A 21530-nucleotide genomic window follows, 5' to 3' on the forward strand; every position below is an offset into this window, starting at 1 on the left:
AGCCAGAATTTTGACCACTTCGCTTTGGGCATTTTTAATCTGTAGCTCTGCTCTAAAAGAACGTACGTACCTGGGCCCGCCTACTATCATTGCAAAGGTAAAATGATTGGCTAGGATCCAAAGTGTATGACATCTCAGGAAGAAAAAAAAAGCACAGAAATAAAGCACCGAAATGTGCACTGCTTTTCGGTCTGGTTACTACCGTTAATGTCAGATCCGGTGGCATTACGGCACCGGATACCTGTACACATCCCTACTTCTACCTCACAGTAAGCGGAAGATGACTTCAACCGTGTGTGTTGAAAAATAGGAATGCATCCGCACCGCATTTTCTTGTTAGTAACGGTAATGGCATTGAAACGATAGAAATAGCAATTAGTTAAATTACTCGTTACTGAAAAAATTAACGGCATTAGTAAGGGCGTTAGAGCTGTTATTCCCATCACTGTTTGGGAGTCATCTTGTTGGTTCAAAACACATTTTTATTCCTGTCAAATTGTTTTCATTCAGTGACTTCTCCATAGATTCAAACATTTTCTGTGTTTTTGTAACAGGCTGCTAGTAACAAAGTGTTTAAAGATAGCAGACAAGATTAAACTTGTCTGTTATGTTTTGCATCCTTCTAGTAAGCTCTCTTCTTGTTTCATCGTATTCTTTGCACAAAATCAAGTCATGTTCCACTGTTTCTCTTTCTTGACACTACTTGGATTCTTCCTCATAAAACTGCGCCTTTAAATGAATGAGTCTGCTAATGATCTTGTTCCTTTCTGTTAGTACTCTCATCTCTCTTATCTTCCTTTGTATAATATGTGCTTCCTTTTTGTTGCATGAACCCAATCCTGATGCCACAGTTCATTTTTTTCCATGTTATGCTTTTTCTTTGCTGACTTTGACAGTGCCTTGCTTTCTTTATTGACAGATTCCATTGCTAGTTTGTTTGCCCAGAATCTATGTGTGTGCTAATACCCACATGAAATCAAGTCGGTCTTGTCGGTTGTGATTGAAATAACTCAAAATAAACAATCCTAAAAAAGCTCTAATCAAACTATCAAGTGGACCATTTTAGCAAATACCATAATGGTACAGTTGGGAAAGTACATTTGTTGGGCATTTTTGGGCACACAGGACAGAAAAGAAAAAGAAAAGAAAAATAGTGTGCCATATACCTGATGGTCCGATTATAATACGACAAAATATCAACGATACAAATGGCACTCTGCATTAATACATTAATTAAGATATTAATACATAATAGGACAACATGTAACCTTTGCCAGCAAATTGTTTTTATTAAATAAAGAGCAAAAGAATAGGTAACTTTCTTACAAAAATATTCACCCTGAATGATCATAATGAAGCTGTGGCACCACACATATACAGACCAGAGTAAACCTGAAGGTAAATACTGTTCATAACAGGCAAAAGAAATAGTCTTACCTACCCCCCAAAAAAGAAAAATGCTGAAATAACACACACAAGCAAGTTTTTTGTTTTTTTCTTCAGGTTTAAATTGAGGTGGTATATTAAAGTAAAAACAAATTAAATGTACAAAACAAAAAGCAATTCTACTGCAATAAAACTTAAATGTATATTATCTCATATTAAACAAACATCACTGTAAATAAACTACATAAACACATTTTAAACTCTGGCCATAATTTTTCAACTGGCTGTTTTTACAGTATTAAAAGTAGCAAATTAGTGCATACAGTCCTGTGGCTTGAGTAATATACATTTAATTTTATCAGGAAATGATGCACCTGTTTTTGTATTTCTTTTTTAACCGTTTTATTTCTTCTTCATGCTTTTTCTGCATTTCTTCCCATTGTTTGTTAAGTTTTTTTTCTTTGTGGCTGGAGAGACTATACTGATCTTGCTGTGGCATTAATTTTGCTTTCAGATCCCTTATCTCATCATTATATGTCTCTATCAGAGATTCAAAGTCCCTGGTGTATTTCTCTCTGAATTCATTGAGCTCTTGAGCTTGATTTCTGGCCTCTTCTTCAGATTTCCACTTCATTTGTTTAATTGCGTTCTTGAGGTCCTTCTCTAATGCGGTTCTCTTGTTTTGCTCCTCTATTATGCGGGAGCAATGTTCTTTTATTTTTATTTGATAATGTTCTTTTTCCTTTTCATATTTTTCCTTTAGCTTTTTCATTTTCATATCTTCTGCTTCTCGTCTCTGTTCACTTTCTTCATACCTATTGTCCCACCATTCTTTCCTTTCCATCTCCCAGGCCTCTCTCTGTCTTCTCATTTCTTCTCTGTTTTGCTCCAGCTCTCTGATGAGCTCTTCCTTCGATTCTGATTCTATTTGGTTTTCCAAAGTTTCCAGTTTTTGTTTCCATTGTTGTTGTTGAGATTCTTCCTGTTCTTTCTTCTTTCTCTCCTCATCTTCTCTGATTTTCTGTTCTCTCTCTCTCTCTTCTCGCTCCTGGTTAATGCGTTCCTCCATCTGCTTGAGTTGTTTCATGTTCTCCTCTTTCTCAGACTCAAATTTAGAGATCTCTTCTTCCATTTCTCTTTTTACTTTTTGCATTTCTTCTTCATGTTTCCTTTTAAGCTCCTCCCTCTCTCTCTTCATGTCTTCATCCTTCTGTTTCAGCAGTCTCTCCATCTCCTTCTGTATTGCTGCCTCAGCCTCTTGGAACATCTCAGTGGTGTAGTATTTGTCACCACTGTCTTTTAACATGGCTTCAATTTTCATCAGCAGGTCTGACACTTGTCTACGGTTTTTCGGATCTTTGTTGTTGAAGACGTGGTATCTGCCTCCACAGTCTTTAATCAGAGTTTTTACAAAATCAGGACAGTCTTCTTCTATGTAACGTTCAATAGTGTCTTCAAGCTCATCTCCTCTGGTGAAGGTAACAATGATGAAGTTTCCTGACTTCTTTCCAAAAATCTCTTTGATCTTTTTCACAGTTTCTTTCTCCTCCTCTGTAAATCGACCGATCTGCAGCACCAGTAAGAACACGTGAGGGCCAGGAGACAACATGCTGATACATTTCAGAAGCTCCTGTCGAACTTCATAACTGGACAGAGTCGTGTCAAACAAGCCGGGGGTGTCGACCACAACAACAGGACGTCCATCAATCTCTCCTGCGGCTTTCTGACATTCTCTGGTCACAGATTTCCCACTGGGTTTGGATAAAAATTCCTTTGTCTGCAAAATGGTGTTTGCAGTTGCACTTTTCCCACTGCCAGTTTTTCCAAGCAGCACCATCCTGATGGACTGTTCAGTTTGATTTGCATCATCAGATGAAGCCTCACTCTTGTGTTTAACTTCCTGCAGTTCAGCATCAAACATAATAAACCTCTCAATCTGAGCTTTGCTGAACATTTCCATTGTGAAGCACTTAGGTCCTTCAGCTCTCATCATTTCCACAGTTTCCAACAGCTCTGCAATTTGTGTCTTGCCCTTGAAAACAACATGTCTTCCTCCCCAACTCTGACAGAGCTTTTGAATGTCCTTGTCTTCCTTTATAAAGTTTAAAACAGTTGGATCTGTAGGATCTGAGTCCACAGTGAACAGAATCATGGTGAAGTCATTGACTCGAGAGCTGAATGTGTTCTGGATGGTCTCTAACTCTCCCTTGTCTTCATCAGTGAGGTGACCTGCAGGTAGGACCAGGATGAAGGCATGGACACCCTCAGGATCACAGAGGGAGATACACTTGAGTGATTCCTCCATCACTGCCTTCTGAGGTTTTCCATCCAAGGCAGGCAGCTCCACCAGGGAAACCCAACGTCCACACACCTCTCCCTGATGTTTAACACACTCTGATGAGTTGGAGACTGAATGAAGCTCAGTCTGACCTAAAATGGCCTTGGCTGCTGACGTCTTCCCTGCTCCTCTCCTCCCACACAGAACCAGGTTTAAAGATGGTCTCTCGCTGTCAAACTCTTCAGTGACTGTGAGGAATTTTCCTTTGTTCTGATGTATTATTTTTTCAATCTTCTCCATTAACTGTTCATGATCATCTTCATTCATGTTGTAACGTCGACCTTCACAATCTTTAAGGAGTGATGTAAGAGCAAAACTTGTCTCCACATGTGTGACGATCACCATCGAGTGTTTAAAGGTGTAGTCACCAAACAAACTCAGGATGAACTCCAGAGTTCTTCTGTTCTCCTCAGTGAAATCAGAAGGTTTCACCAGGAGCAGCAGAACATTTGGTCCAGGAGGACAAAGACTCACACAGCTCTTCATCTCTTCATTCATGGCCTTCAAAGACTTACCAAAGAGGTTAGGAGTTTTCACTACTGTAACTGGTTGTCCTTTCCACTCTCCCTGAACAACTTGCCTTGTGTCAGAATATCTTGAAATATCAAAACCTGTTTTCCTCACAATAAAGTTACATAGTGCTGTCTTCTTCGCTGAGCTTTCTCCAAAGAGCATAATCCTGAGTGCACATCCTGTAAAGGAACAAACAGACAAACACTGAAAATTACTTTCACAAATTCCTGTAAGCAGTCTGACTGATGTTAGCATGATCCTAAAATGCTTTTCCAACACAAAAACTATTACGAGGTCCTCATCAGAACAACATTTAACTTGAATGGACTTCCCATATTACATCTTTAGTCATACATTCCTTTCTTTGATTAATGCTTCATAAATATACTTTCTGGGTTACAAAGATGGAGTTTCATAACAAATTCTTATTTTTTCTGGCTTTGTATTAAAATTAAACACGTTGACACAACAAGTGCTGCCCAATGTAAAGGCAAGAAACACATTTAAAGACTAAATATTTCCTTTTCTAGATAGTTTACTCTGCGTGACCCAAATTTCTAAACTTAAGCTTGATTTTTTTTTAGGTTCCTTCAATAGACCTCAGCCATAAAAATAACAGTTCAGAAATTATGCTGACTTTTATCCTGTATAGTCAGTGAATTTTGTCTTTTTTTAAAATCCTTTTGAGAAAGCCTCCTGACATGTTAAAATAATATTAGGAAGATTATTTTTCCACATTATCTTAAAAAATGTTTTAAACTTACCAACAGATTTAGCATAATGTCTATTAACAGGAGCATCTTTCCTTTGATCAGCGCTGGAGTGATGATAGATGACATGTTTTCCATTGTTCCTCTTTACAATGCATTTTATGTTTTCTAGTAACTCCTGAATGTTGAGGTTTTCAAGCTGCAGTGACATGTTTTTACATCTTTGCATCATTTCCTGTATAGGTGTATGATACATGACACTATGCCCTGAACCTGGACGCCTCTCTCTGGGTGGTGATATCAGAACCAGTGAATGATCAAAGGAATGATCATTGAAGAAGTTCAGGACTCTGCAGAGTCTCGTTTTTTGATGCTCAGTGAAATCTTCAGGCTGTAGAACCAGCAGGAACACATGAGGTCCAGGATCAGAGAGCCTCACACAGTTGTTCACATGTTCCTTTATTTTGTCTTCTGAGTTGTTTGGATGAAGCAGATCTGGTGTATTTATGAGAAATATTTTTTTCCCTTGAATCTGTCCACTGGCTCTCACACAACGGTCCAGTTCTTCCTCGGGGTTGAACTTGCTCTCTCTGAGTAGGAAGTTCCCCACTGAACTCCTCATAGAACAGTTGTTCCCCAGCAGAACAGCCCTGAGCGCAGACACTGAAATGACAACAAATGCAGACACAAATATATTTCTTTTACATCTTTTACATCAATTTCCAGGTTTCAGGCCCTACAGCCAAAGAAACTTCAGTAAAAAAAATTGTTGGATAGAGAAATTATTTTTCAGGTCTGAAAAACAAATTAAGGTCTTTTAAATTTCCAATTTCATCTATGTGATGAAGAGGAATGACTGTTGGTACCTGAATGCTATGTGCTGTAACTGACGTAAGGCCATCATCCTACTGAATCAATGACTAATTGCTGAACTGTAATTATCTTCAATCTTTAAATTTGCAATTTTGTACATTTATATATGACATAACACAACTTCATACAATATAAACAATTTATTTTATTGCATACTCTGTATTTATTACCACTATGACAGTGTTGCACTTTAAATTCTGATTACACCCACATATAAGCTACAAGTGCTGCAAAAGCACTTGTTTTGCTTTTTAAAATTATTTTCTATATCAGAGTTTGTTATGTGAAGGCTGTGTGCACGCAGGGGTGGTGATATGAAGGACCCAAAATGCAGACTCACGGAAATCAAAGGTGAACTTAAATACAGCTTTAATGCTGAACTCCAAAAAAGTAACAAAACTGAGACTCCAAGGTAAACTTTACACAGACAGAACACACAGCAAAATAAGGGTAGATCGCAACAATGACAAACTGAAACACAGGGCTTAAATACATAGAGGGAGCAATCAGGGAATGGACAACAGGAGGGAAACACAGCTGGGGCAAATCAGAACTGACGAGACAAGGAAGCGTAAACTGAACACACTGAGATAAGACAGAGACCTTCAAAGTAAAACAGGAAACACAAAACACAGACTGAACAAAAGACACAGACTCATATGCAGGCACTACAACAGAGGGAACAGAGACGTGGGACCAGGGCAGACACAGACACTGACTGGACACGGGGATATAGCAGACAGGGGAGACAGCAACTAAGGATTACACAGAGACAAACCATAAGACATGACTCTAACGAAAACCCAAAGACTAGAAATTATAAATAATATAATAAACTCAAAAACCCTGGGTCCACAACCCAGGCATCCTAACAGAGTTAAGTTTATTCTTTATTTTTGTTGGTCGTTTATTTACATATTTTGTGTGAAGGGAACCTGCAAAGTAAGAATTGAATTGCTTTGAGTAACCACGTGTGTTCTGCGGTGTACATGACAATAAACTTCTTGTATCTTGAGAAATTTTTAAAAAGTAGGTAAAAATAGTTTTTTGTGTGCTCAAGCATGCTTGGGTAAGAAACATACTTATGTTTGTGGTTGTGATGTGCATGTAGTGAGCTGTTATGTTGTAAACTGTCTTCGTGTGCTTGGGAAAAGAAAGACTATTTTATTTGATAAAATAGTTCTGATTGCACCGGTCAGTGCACTCGGCCAGGGAGGAAAAATCTGTTTCTGTCAATCCAGTGAACCAGCTGTCACCGGGCTCAAACAGGCACTTCTCCACTCTGCTCTTATTTATAAAGTGCCTTACAAAACTGAACATTAAAGCCAATAGCTGGGTTTTCCTGTTTCAGTGCAGCAAACAACATAGAGCCACTTACTGCTAAAGAGACAGAGAGTGAAAGTGGACACTATATTCTCAGCTTTAACATGAAAGGTTTTAGTGTCCTTATTTTCCTCTGAGTTATTTGTTCTCTTACAAGTTAGCTAACAATAACTAATGTAAGTCTATTAGCCGCAACCAACCCGATGACAGCACTGTTCTGTACTGACAGAAGGTGGCACTAAATATGTTTGTAAAACTTTAACATTAAGCACTTATTTCTTAAATCCAGCTACATAGAGTTACATCTATATTGTTTTTAGAGCAGGGCTCCATGATGTAAATGAGCCTTTATAGATTAAGTGTTTCTGTCCACTTTAAAAATTATGTCCATCACAATCTTTTCTTCAAAAACTTACTGTTGGGTGGTAGAAGTCCATAGCTGCCTCTGCGCCTTTTAAAAAAAGTGCCTTGTTTGACTACAACAGAAAAAAAAAGATAATTATTATGTATTACTATTATTACTAATATTATTACTATTATTATGGTGTTATGTGACAGCAACTACAGCTACATGCAGATAAGAAAAGCACTTCTTTACAGCTGAAAGCACAACTAGGGTCAGGAGCTTAAAGTTTTAGAAAAAAAAAATTGTGAAATACATCATTAAGGTATCCTACGCAACACATAGAATGTAAACTAGTTAACTAAAGTCATTCAAATGACTTTGTCTGAAAGATTTTGTGTCTGAACATTGTGTATCATGAACCAGTATAAGATGGATAGCAAACATCTTCACTCTGGTACATGTTTTCTTTAGAGTAGCCCAGACTTGATTCACTTACTCATATATCTTTACATGTCCCTGCATGAATGGTGCCTGCAAATTTTGCACTAAATTTACTAGAGCATTACATCAGTGTGCACATATAAAGTATATTTTGTACATCACTTGCTGCTCAATATTAACCTATAGTAATGTCTTTTCGTGTCTTTGTTCCTGTCTTAAATCAGGAGAAACAGAGAAATTGTTCAATTATTGTGGAAAACTGCTAGCAAAAGAAAGTAACTGACAATTACTTGACGTGTGACAAACTGTGACTTGACTCACCAAATGATTCTGCCATATTGTCACTGTTATTCAACTGTTGACCTCAGTAACTGTTGGAAAGAGATACAATGAATGTAAGATGTTTATGCCATATGTTGGTGCTATGTTAAATGCAGTGTGGTGTATAAACAGGTGGTTAGGGGAAGTGACTGAAGAAACATTCACAAGCCCCAGCAGAATATATCTGTTGGAGGATAAGTATGGAAGGGTTGAGGGTCACCTGATCCAACTCTATGCTTTAGCAAAAAGGAAAGTTCTTGTGTAGAGGAGGCATTCCCCCTCTGTCCCCTTCTGGCTACCTGTGCCTCAATTTTATTCTGCAACCTAGACATCCACTTTACTCACACCCTCATAACACATACTTATAGGGCTTTGGGGGTGGGCATGATATACGGCGTCCAGAGTACTGTTTGTATATCCAATGTAACCTATGGGGCCGGTTCCCACCTCTCAATTTTTTTCTCTCAACAGGGCTCGCAAAATCGCTAGCCCGACGTCCCGGAGCTAGCGATTTTTCCAGTCGGGCTACCAAAATCCATCTCAGCCCCTCCCGTCGGGCTATCATGGGAAGGAAAGATATGTCAATGCTTTTGCATTCTTTCGCAAATGTAGCTGGGTAATTATGTCATCGGCATCGATGAGCCACTGTCAATATGTGACACATTGAAATTGCGTTTGAATTTGCGCTTGTTTTTTGCTTTCACTTTCACTTTGCGATCGCGCAAACTGTGTATAGAGAGCAGTGTTGGTCAAGTTACTTGAAAAAAGTAATCAGTAACTAATTACTGATTACTTCCCCTAAAAAGTAATCCCGTTACTTTACTGATTACTTATTTTCAAAAGTAATTAATTACTTAGTTACTTAGTTACTTTTTAAAAACACGATTTACAACCTGAATAGGTGATAAAGTGATAGATCTTTCAGCCCAATTCTACTTTTTCTGCATAATCATCATACAAAATGTAATCAAATGGAAAAGTCTCTTTTTAAAACTTGTTTTATTAGTTTTAATCTTTTAACTTTATGCATCAAGCAAAAATTTAATTATCTGCAACATTCTCTGACTGGAAGAAATTAGTTTAACATTTAAACCTATTTTCTGCACATTCCAGCACATAAAATATTTTGTGTGTTTACACTCAGTCTTTCAAATAGATGCAAGTAAAACACAGCAGAAAATAAATAAAGTCAAAGACTAGCGGTCCTGTTGCTCTATTTTCACCTGTAAAGCAGGAGTGGGGTAGGCGGAGGGTTACCCTGGTGCAGGTGTGCAGCGGTCAGTGGAAGAATCCGCGAGTTTCTCTGTGAGTTTCCCATTACTCGTTACTTGAAATAAGTAATTGGATTACAGTAACGCATTACAATTACTGCCCATCTCTGATAGAGAGCGGCAGCACTGATTGGTAAGTCACAGATTAATTGCGCACCAATTCCTCTGACATCGTCTTATCAATCGTTAGCTTACTATGCAAACATGACAAGTGAAATCTCCCGCAGCTTAAACATGTGAGAGGTTGATCACGCAGAGAATCACTGAGCGTTATGTGAGTGCGTGTGTAAAAGCAGCAGGATATATATTTTAGTTCTGCTGAGCCAAATAAGACAGGTCAGGGTGAAGAAGTGACAGCCAAAAAAAAGCCGACCACAAAACGGAAAAGTTATGACAAATCAGACTATGAGGCAAAAGGAAAGCGCAGCTTTATGGTTTCATGGACAAAAGAATTTATGTGGCTGGAATATGACGAGCTAAATAACATAATGTTCTGCCAGGTGTGTTGTGAGTTTCCCTCGATTTCTGAGTCGACAAGCGCCTTTGTTACTGGGACCAGTCATTTTAAGAAAGACCCCATCAGAACCCATGAGAAATGCAAGAAATGCATTATTGCTCAGTTTGCAATATCTAGGAGGTTAAAGCACACTGTGCGCTGTCGGTCTTGCGTGCTGCTCAATAACATTCAATATTTAATATTTACTGTTACTTACACATATCAAGGTTGTTGCCTTGATCTCTGTATTGAGTTGTTCTCTTGTTGTTTGTTTGCTTTGTCCTTCTTTTAACAGGTGATCCAACTGATTATCTCAGTGTCTTCTATTACTGTCCTCCCTTCCCCTCTGTTTTCTTTCTTTCTTTCTTTCTTTCTTTCTTTCTTTCTTTCTTTCTCTCTCTTTCTCCTTTTCTGTCTAATTTGTAATAACTTAAAATAAAAATAATAATAAAAAAACGATAATTACATAGATCAATCAAACGTGTGCCACGGCTGGCACGCGAAGGGTTAAATGATTTCAAGACCATAGCTGGACTGGCCATTGGTGATTTGGTCATTTTTCGTTTTTATGGGCCGATGTTTTTCTTGTAACAGTATAAACACTGAAAGGTGGTGGATTAGCCAGATGCTGGCCGATTTGTAAAAATAACTCCGTTGTTTGGTGGTGGCTATGGTGGAGCTTCCACAGAGGCCAGCAGGTGGATGAGGGAAGGGGAGACAGGAGGAGGAGAGACCCGAGTAAATGGTAGATGGACAGGTTCTTATATAGCGCTTTTCTACTGTTCTGAGCACTCAAAGCGCTTTACACAACTTGTGCATTCTCCCATTCACACCAGCACATTTTTGTCTAAGTGCTTTCTAGCTAACATTCACAAACATTCATACTCCGATGGATGCATCAGAGAGCAATTTGGGGTTAGTATCTTGCCCAAGGATATTTGGCATGCAAGCTAGGGGAAGCCAGGAATCAAACCATCAACCTTCCGATCAGTAGATGACCTGAGCTACAGCCACCCCGTAGCTGAGGTGGCCGCCAGTCCGAGTGTCAGGTGAACTTCAGGTAAGAAGTTATGACCTGCAGTCTATCTGGGTCAAATATAAACCAAGTTTAGGTGGAGTTTATTTTCGTTGTGTTGACTTTTAACAGTCCGTTACAATAACTCGTACTGCGTACTAGCTAGCATGACGGAGTTTCTATACAGCTGGGTGGTTGCTATGATGTTACTGATGTTGAACTTTATTTGTTCATAAGGTTAGTTAGTAGAGTTGCCGACCGTCCCGTAAAAAATTGAATTGTCCCGCAGAAAATATTCCGCGTTTCGTATTGAGGTTAAAAGGAACACAGTTTGTCCCGGACTTCAGCTACAATGGAAAAAGACACAAAGCTGGAGTTATTCTGTCTTTACACTGCAGCTGCCTCTTCTTCTCTCCCCTCTCTCTCCTGTTTCTACTTCAGTCATGAAACTGATCAATGATCAGCTGATCGGCTTTTCTCTCTTGTTTATCGCCCACATTTAAGCTTGATCAGCTGTTGTTAGAATTTATTTAATATTAATTTCTAGTATCAGCTGATGTTTGCTGGAGCCACAGCTGCAAAGCTGCTGGTCATGATGTCGGTTTGGATATGTGGTGAGAGGGAAACATGAAGATGAAACCAGGAGATGTCCTTACTGAATCATCAGAGCTGAACAGGTGATGGAGAAACAGGTTTACCTTTTAGGTGACATGAATGAGTTGAAGTTATGAACTGTTTCTGAGAGACAAATAACACCAGGATCCTTTTCCACGTAGCTGACAGCTGGTAACTGTGCAGGGGCGGGTCTAGCAAAGTTTTGCCAGGGGGGCAGGTAGGGCATTAACAGGGAGAGGGGGGAACAAAGAAATACTTTTCTTTCTTATTCTCATTTAAAATGTCTCACTTTTTAAAAATATTTATCTGAATCTTACAACAAACGATTGATAGATTGATGCATATATACCATCAAGACAGTGAAAATCACTGTCACAACAGCGTTTGTTTTCATTCAAAGGCTTTATGATTTTTCCTATAATGGCGGGCCGGTCTCTAGTCAAAATGCCCAGGCTGCATGCACATCCAACAGCAATGTCTGGTATCTGTGGACATCACTGCTGAGGTCATAAATAAAACCTCCAGATTTGCATATACGAGAACTCTGAGAGGTCAGGTTACTCTCTAATATTTGCTCCCACCAAGCTTAGAGGCTTTACTTGATGAGTTTGTCTCTGTTCAAATTAAACAAGGTAACAAGAAGTCTGTGTTTATCTGTATACAGTGAATGTTATCTACTCTGTGGTCAATGTTCACTTAAACGTTATCATTTTCTTCTTTTTGCATGCTGTTACTCATCGACTCACAGGGCGTGATACACATCACATTTACTTTATATCTAACTGCAGGTCAAAGGTCGGCTTTATTAATGTGAATGTGAGTTAATGATTTAAAAAGGGCCCTTTCTGAATATTCTCTGCTATCAGTTTTATGTTCCTAGATAATCTGAGACTAAGACTTATGAACCTTTTTAAAGATTAATACAAAAGTTTCAGACTTTGGTGCAGATGAGAAAATAACAGCTATGGTCACAAATTTTTTTTTAAAAATTAAATAAATAAAAAGAAAAATACATCAATTCATGATGGAATAAGCACACGATGTAATTCAAGTTGGGGTTTTTTCCTACAGACTAACAGGAGGTCATACGGGTCACAGTGAGTGTTACATTACTGTTACTCAGATATATTCCACGTATCATATTTATTACTCTGATGTCCGTAAACTAATGAAAAGAAGGAAAGTATCCATAACTGTGATGAAAGCAAATAAAAACACACCAGATGGGACATGACTGTCTGAAACTTTCTGAAAACCAAATGTTATTTTGACGGGCTCCTGGTTACTAACATGAATAGAAGCTGCACTAATACACACAGATCTACATTTACAAAGTTAATATTCTTACAGTTAAATATTATACTTTTATTGTTGACTTTTTTATTGCTTTTAACATTATGGCTGCAATTAAATTCATCGTCCCTGGACTTTAGACTCTCCGCTCTTGAACAAAAATGCCCAGCTGGATTAAAAGTGTTACTTTATTAAAATCTGAACAAATTTAAAACAGACGAGCTTTTTGACATAAAATTTTTTAAAAAATAATTTCACTGGATTTTTGTCTTTGAAATCAAACGTCACAAACAGAACCGCAGAGATCCTGCAATCTGTGCATGAACTGATTTTAGTTGTTATTATTGATCAGGTCATCCTGCAGATCTTACCTGAGCTGTGTGTCTGTGACATCAATGTGCTGGGAACAGAATTCGTGCTGATTCTTCAGATCTTTTAGCTAAAAACAGTCGTCATTGATATTCCACACCTTTCATGCGACTCCTCTTCAAAGTGAAAACTCACCTGTAACAAAGTCTTCTCAGCAGAGTGGGCGGGAGTCTCACTGCTGACATCACTGAGACACCTGAACACCTGAGTCAATGTTTAACCTGCAACACCTCAAAGGAAACTGAGATTGAGAAATTTTACAGCTGAATAAGAACAAGGTTTCTCTTCAATAAGCAGCCTGTAACTATGTCTGCTGGTTAATTCTTGCATTGTGAGCTGTCAGATTTTAACTCTGATTTTAAGTCTGAAAAACAGCAGAATTAACAATTTACCAGAAAATAAGTGAGAGAGAGAAATGGCATCAAAGTAGGTTTCTCACTGTAGCCAGGCTGACAGTCAGAGCTCTGTTGAGCCAACCATCCCTTTAACGTTAACTAGTGATGACTTCATGAACTTCTTCACAAATAACATTTTAACCATTAGAGAAAAAATTACCAATAATCATCCCACAGATGTAATATTATCTACAGCTACTCTTAGTACCATTGATGTTAAGTTAGACTCTTTTTCTCCAATCGATCTTTCTGAGTTAACTTCAATAATTACTTCCTCCAAACCATCAACGTGTCTTTTAGACCCCATTCCTACAAAACTGCTCAAAGAAGTTCTGCCATTAATTAATTCTTCGATCTTAAATTTGATCAACCTATCTCTAATAATCAGCTATGTACCACAGGCCTTCAAGGTGGCTGCAGTTAAACCTTTACTCAAAAAGCCATCTCTAGACCCAGCAGTCTTAGCTAATTATAGGCCAATCTCCAACCTTCCTTTCATATCAAACATCCTTGAAAGAGTAGTTGTCAAACAGCTAACAGATCATCTGCAGAGGCTTATTGAAGAGTTTCAGTCAGGTTTCAGAGTTCATCAAAGCACAGAAACAGCTTTAGTGAAGGTTACAAATGATCTTCTTATGGCCTCTGACAGTGGACTCATCTCTGTGTTTGTCCTGCTAGACCTTCAATTCAATTCAATTTTATTTATATAGCGCCAAATCACAACAAATGTCGCCTCAAGGCGCTTCATAGATACAGAGAAAGCCCAACAATCATATGACCCCCTATGAGCAGCACTTTGGCAACAGTGGGAAAGAAAAACTCCCTTTTAACAGGAAGAAACCTCCGGCAGAACCAGGCTCAGGGAGGGGCGGGGCCATCTGCTGCGACCGGTTGGGGTGAGAGAAGGAAGACAGGATAAAAGACATGCAGTGGAAGAGAGACAGAGGTTAATAACAGATATGATTCAATACAGAGAGGTCTATTAACACATAGTGAGTGAAGAAGAAAAACCCAATGCATCATGGGAATCCCCGGCAGCCTACGTCTATTGCAGCATAACTGAGGGAGGATTCAGGGTCACCTGGTCCAGCCCTAACTATATGCTTTAGCAAAAAGGAAAGTTTTAAGCCTAATCTTAAAAGTAGAGATAGTGTCTGTCTCCCGAATCCAAACTGGAAGCTGGTTCCACAGAAGAGGGGCCTGAAAACTGAAGGCTCTGCCTCCCATTCTACTTTTAAATACTCTAGGAACAACAAGTAGGCCTGCAGAGCGAGAGCGAAGTGCTCTAATAGGGTGATATGGTACTACAAGGTCATTAAGATAAGATGGGGCCTGATTATTTAAGACCTTGTATGTGAGGAGCAGGATTTTGAATTCAATTCTGGATTTAACAGGAAGCCAATGAAGGGAAGCCAAAACAGGAGAAATATGCTCTCTCTTTCTAGTCCCTGTCAGGACTCTTGCTGCAGCATTTTGGATTAGCTGAAGGCTTTTCAGGGAGTTTTTAGGACTTCCTGATAATAATGAATTACAGTCGTCCAGCCTGGAAGTAATAAATGCATGAACTAGTTTTTCAGCGTCACTCTGAGACAGGATATTTCTAATTTTAGAGATGTTGCGCAAATGGAAGAACGCAGTCTTACATATTTGTTTAATATGTGCGTTGAAGGACATGTCCTGGTCAAAAATGACTCCAAGGTTCCTCACAGTGTTACTGGAGGCCAAGGTAATGCCATCCAGAGTAAGAATCTGGTTAGATACCATATTTCTAAGCTTTTCAGCGCCGAGTACAATGACCTCAGTTTGATCTGAATTAAGAAGCAGAAAGTTAGCGGCCATCCAAGTCTTTATGTCTTTAAGACATTCCTGCAGTTTAATTCATTGGTGTGTGTTATCTGGCTTCATGGACAGATAGAGCTGGGTGTCATCTGCATAGCAGTGAAAATGTATGCTATGTCTTCTAATGATGCTGCCTAAGGGAAGCTTGTATAATGTAAACAGAATTGGTCCTAGCACTGAACCCTGTGGAACTCCATAATTAACCTCAGTGTGTGAAGAGGACTCTCCATTTACATGCACAAATTGGAGTCTATTAGATAGATATGATACAAACCACTGCAGTGCAATACCTGTAATACCTACAGCATGTTCTAATCGCTCTAACAGGATATTATGGTCGACAGTATCGAATGCTGCACTAATATCCTATTAGAGCGATTAGAACATGCTGTAGGTATGCAGATGACACCCAGCTCTATCTGTCCATGAAGCCAGATAACACACACCAATGAGTTAAACTGCAGGAATGTCTTAAAGACATAAAGACTTGGATGGCCGCTAACTTTCTGCTTCTTAATTCAGATCAAACTGAGGTCATTGTACTCGGCCCTGAAAATCTTAGAAATATGGTATCTAACCAGATTCTTACTCTGGATGGCATTACCTTGGCCTCCAGTAACACTGTGAGGAACCTTGGAGTCATTTTTGACCAGGACATGTCCTTCAACGCACATATTAAACAAATATGTAAGACTGCTTTCTTTCATTTGTGCAACATCTCTAAAGTTAGAAACATCCTGTCTCAGAGTGACGCTGAAAAACTAGTTCATGCATTTATTACTTCCAGGCTGGACGACTGTAATTCATTATTATCAGGATGTCCTAAAAACTCCCTGAAAAGCCTTCAGCTAATCCAAAATGCTGCAGCAAGAGTCCTGACAGGGACTAGAAAGAGAGAGCATATTTCTCCTGTTTTGGCTTCCTGTTAAATCCAGAATTCAAAATCCTGCTCCTCACATTCAAGGTCTTAAATAATCAGGCCCCATCTTATCTTAATGACTTCACCTTCTTCACTCTCTATGTGTTAACAGACCTCTCTGCATTGAATCATATCTGTTATTAACCTCCGTCTCTCTTCCACAGCATGTCTTTATCCTGTCTTCCTTCTCTCACCCCAACCAATCACAACAGATGGCCCCGCCCCTCCCTGAGCCCGGTTCTGCTGGAGGTTTCTTCCTGTTAAAAGGGAGTTTTTCCTTCCCACTGTCGCCAAAGTGCTGCTCATAGGGGGTCATATGATTGTTGGGTTTTTCTCTGTATCTATGAATCACCTTGAGGCGACTTTTGTTGTGATTTGGCGCTATATAAATAAAATTGAATTGAACTGAATTAAATAACAAAATTGGTATGGCCCCGATCTGGTCAACACAGTGTGCTTACACATGGCCCGCATACCGCAAAGAATGACGGCCCTTTGGCGGCCCAGATCTGGTTTGGTTGGGGAAACCTGCAGTCAGCTGAGACTGAAGAAGTCACTTGGATGATGATGAAATGTTTTTCCCACAAAACTACATCCAGATGAACAGAATCAACTTTTGGAGATTTTTTATTTTTATTTTCACACAAAACTCCTGACAGTTCATCCAGTCAGCTTCACAGTTTTCTCTAAATTCAAAACGAGGCTCTGAACATATTTATAGACAAATGTACATTTCTGAGCATGTTTTCTTGTTGGTTTCTTAGTCATTCCAAATGTCTCTGCTTGGAAACTGTCATGGTCCGGGTGAGTGGCATGCCTGTCTGCTGTGTTTCTGGTCTCCTGCCCTGGCGGAGACCTGCATTCCCCATGGGAGCCGCGGCTGATTGTAGTGGCAGTACTTAAGACCGGCAATCACGCTTCGCCTAAACGTCTGCTAATCACCGTTAGTGTTTGGGCGCTTTCGTTACTTGCTTTTGCTGGTATATGTATTCACTGTATTCTCTGTCTCCAGTTAAATCCACAGACAACACTCGCAACCTGCCCACAACTAACTCAGTCAGATCGCTGGTCATTCCTGCAACTAACTGCACTGCTTCTCAGGTACGAGTCATCGCCACTCCATCTCATCTGCCTGCCTCTCTGATGCACCGTCACGACCAATTTGGATTCATCACTCACTGACTCACCCAGACCTAGCCTCCTTCCCGAGCAATCTCCACCTGCTGACAAGTAAGCCTGAACAAACACATTCTAGAAATCATTTCCACCTGACTCAACGTAACTCTCCTTTCCTGTGACTGCAGAGGCCCAGTTGACACTGGCCCTTGTTTCATAGTGTTCATAGTATCCCAGGACCTGCCACAGTGACAGACGTCACTCAGTTAACATTATAGCAGTAAACATTCAGCCCTCTTCTCAGCCAAGTGCCATATAGTGCCCACCATAGTAGTTCTAGTTCATAGCATGTATTCCTGCCCTCTCCTTTGCACATGATTTTCCCAGTCACTAGTCTTCTTGTGTAGTTATTCCCGCAGTGTCATTATTTTCACTGCTTGCACTGAGTCACTATAGTACATCACCTGAATATAGACACTCGTGTGTATTAACGTTTCTTCACTCACTCTAATATATTCTTGCCACGTACATCTTGTGTGTCTGTGTTGAATCGGTTTTGGGTCCATCTGCTCCAAATAGCTCACGCCGTGACAGAAACATCAAAACAAAAATATCTTTTATGATCTAATAAAACCAGACAGAAATGAAACAAGCTGCTGTCAATATTTCATTGTTTCTTCTACAACGCTTTCAAAATTTCATCTTCTTTATGTTTTTATGGCATCATTAACATCTTTACTTTCATGACCCTCACTGTGGCACAGGCACTCAGTTTTCGGGCTTCACCACTAGGGGGCTCTTTTCTCTAACGTTGGGGTAACGTGTCGCTTGAACCCAGTTCACAGTAATACTGGTAAAACCAGAAAATTAATAATTAAAACAACAACAATGAAGATGTGAAAGGGAGGCCTGATTTACACCAACCTAAAGAGCAGTACAATAGTCAAGTTGTGATTAAAAACATTAATTTAAAAAGTAAAATATAAGAAGGGTTTAACCTTTAAAAAAGCCTCATTTGATACAAACCTCAAACCTTTAAAACAAAAATAATCACTTTGTCCAGTGTTACGTCATGATAAAAAAAAATTGTTTTTACACTGGGCTTAACAGAAGGATGTGATTGGCCACAGGTCCAATTTTGTTGCATTGTGGGAACAACTGAGTCTGAGTATCAGGACCTCAGCCTCCCTCTCATAAACAAATAAGGTGCTCCAGACTTTAATGTCATTTAAACATTCTGATAAAACTTGTGGTGAGCTTGGAAGACGTGGACTGAGATGCCTGATCCTGTCAGAGGATCCTACAGGAAGTAAAAATAAAGAGAAAATAAATTGACTTTAAATGTTTACTCCAGGCTCACATACTCCTAACACTCTGTGCCTCCATGCATCACATCTGAAGTGTTACTTCACTTGCTGACTTGTGTAACTTCACCACATGGTTTCAGGCCGCAGCAGTATGCAGAGTCCTGTGAGAAAATATTTTGCAGCCAACCTGTTCAAGCCATGCTCAGAGTGAATCCTGTTAAATGCTAATTTCATTCATATGCTAAATTGAGAATTTGAAGTCATCAATGAATGTGGGCAAAACTATCTTGGCTTTATAATTTTGTCGACTTTTTAAAAGTCTTACCCGTTTATCTGTTTTTTTTTCCTCTCTCCCTTTGTTGACTTCATCGAGCTTCCATCCTTCTAACACTCTCGGTCTTTGTGCTGTCACTAAATGCTTCAATGTAGCAGTGAAACAGAATTTACAACCCAGTAAAGGCTTCTTATAGTAATAACATTATATCAATTTTTTTATTATTATTATTTATTTTATTTTATTTTCAGTTGTTACAGACGGGACAGACATGACTGAGGGATAGGAAAGGGAGAAAGAAAGAGGAAGGAAAAGAAAAACAGAAGGGGAGAGGGACAGTGAGAAAGGAAACTTAAAAGGAGAAATAAGAGGAAAAAAATCTTCTGGATCACCTGTTGAGAGAGAAAGACGAGAAAACAAGCAAAAAAAACAGAGCAACATACTAAACACAACACAATCGCATTAATCTAGCTAAGTGTAAACAGCAGTAAATACTAAATATTGAATGTTGTTGTGCAGCACGCAGGACAGACAGCGCACAATGTGCTTTGAAGTAGCAGCCAAGAAAGGTGTGATTTAAGTCTACGAACAGTGAACACCCGTGTGCACACCTGTGTGGATCGGCGCGCTTGTATTCAAATGGTTTCCCCATGTAATGGTCTGCTAGAGGATGTAGAGAGCCATAGCCCCGCCCCCAGGGCATGAAGCAGGCATGGAGGAGATCCAGGCCCCAGACATCCAGAGGCCCCAGAGTGCAAGAGCCCAAGGAGGACCACCGGAGGGGCATCCGTGCCACCTTCATGGGAAGGGCTGAGGATCCCCAGACGAGGGGTCACCCAGTAGCCACCAGGCAGAAGCTAGAGGGGGCTGCAGTGGCGTGCCCGTCGGCAGCCAGCTGTGCCAGAGTGAACCGAGCTGCAGGCCCAGAGGCCCGAGGGCCCCCTTTGCCCCAGAAGAGGCCTGACCGAGCAACAGGCGCCAGCCCCCGCCAAGTAGTCACCGGGAGTGAGCTGGTACATACCTGAGCGCCCAGCCCCGGACACCAAGAACCACCAACACACCAACGTCTGAGGGCATCAGTTACCGGCAGGGAGTGTGGTGAGGGGAGATAGGCCTTGGAGGGCCTGGGAGTTCCCAGAGAGGTGGAGTGTAAGACCCGACCTGACATATAGACACAGACACAAACATGCATTCCCACCCTCATGCACACATTATATCAATATTCTAACTGAATATGTACAAATTTGATCCTGTGTGAATTAAAGAAAATCCCACATAAATTCAACACTTTGCACCCTAACCCCGTTAGCCTTACATAGTTTTTAAATAATCACTGGACATATTTCCCACATAATTAATATGTAATATGTCTTACTCTTCTTAGCCAAAGAAACCACTGAAGCAAACCAATATAATGAAACTGCCTGAAGTTGGGCAAAAATACCATGCAGCTGGCGACATATCTGTATGTCTGTAAACCGTATTGTTTTGCAACCTTTTAGTGAAACGAACGTGTCAACAACAATTCTTTGTCAATATTAGGACTTGCAAAGAAAAGCGTCTGGACTTCTTTAAGTTGCTTGAAGACGTTTCACCTTCATCCGAGAAGCTTCTTCAGTTCTAAGGTCAAATGGTGGAGAGTCCCAGATTTAAACCTAGTGGGAGTTTCCCCCCACAGAGGGACAAAAGGACCCCCTGATGATCCTCTAATCGCCTGAGCCAAGGTGTGAAACTGGGTGTGGGTCACAATCAACCAGAGTTTCGGGTGAGTTCATTGTGAAACCTGGCCCCACCTTATCATGTGATTTCCTGAGGTCAGATGACCCAGGATGTGAGTGGGCGTTAAGGCGTCTGGGGAGGGAACTCAAAACTGGATTATAGATGGCAGAGAGTTGGTGTCGTAAACCACCGCCTCTGTTCAAAGATGGTCGCTCACAGTGGACATAGATGCTTCTTTCACTCCTCTTTCAAACCATCTGTCCTCTCTGTCCAAAGTGTGAACATTTGCATCCTCGAAAGAGTGACCTTTGACCTTTAGGTGCAGATGAACTGCTGAGTCTTGTCCTGTGGAGGTGGCTCTTCTGTGTTGTGCCATGCACTTGTGAAGTGGCTGTTTGGTCTCTCCGATGTAGAGGTCTGGGCATTCCTCGCTGCACTGTACCAGAGGGTTTGTGTTGGAATGGAATGGCTGCAATCACAGCATGTAAGATGGTGACAGATGGACCCTTAGGCCCCTCCTCCATTCAGAGATGGTCTTTCCCTTTTCATGTAAATGGCCTCCTTGACTCCGCCCTCAAACCAGCGTTCCTCCCTGTCCAGGATGTTACATCCTCATCATTGAAAGAGTGTCCACTGGCCTGTAGGTGTGAA

General features: G+C 40.2%; 2 protein-coding genes across 2 annotated transcripts in view; both read right to left on the minus strand.

The window, feature by feature from the left end:
* LOC146506120 (GTPase IMAP family member 2-like) overlaps positions 1-14377 on the minus strand; it is a 126549-nt gene extending 112172 nt beyond the window's left edge. Inside the window, exon 1 of the mRNA XM_085180052.1 lies at positions 13313-14377. The gene's annotated coding sequence lies outside the window, so the exon portion shown is untranslated. The remainder of the gene's footprint in view (positions 1-13312) is intronic.
* LOC146506126 (GTPase IMAP family member 8-like) lies at positions 1511-5602 on the minus strand. Its single transcript, XM_085179994.1, has 2 exons — positions 5002-5602; positions 1511-4416 (listed from the first exon to the last, which is right to left on the minus strand). The coding sequence occupies exons 1-2, from the start codon at positions 5567-5569 to the stop codon at positions 1745-1747; spliced, it is 3240 nt and encodes a 1079-aa protein (XP_085036120.1). The 5' UTR covers positions 5570-5602; the 3' UTR covers positions 1511-1744.
* Positions 14378-21530: the final 7153 nt, after the last annotated feature.

The sequence above is a fragment of the Neolamprologus multifasciatus genome, chromosome 12 (assembly GCF_963576455.1).
Source record: "Neolamprologus multifasciatus chromosome 12, fNeoMul1.2, whole genome shotgun sequence".
NCBI lineage: Eukaryota > Metazoa > Chordata > Actinopteri > Cichliformes > Cichlidae > Neolamprologus > Neolamprologus multifasciatus.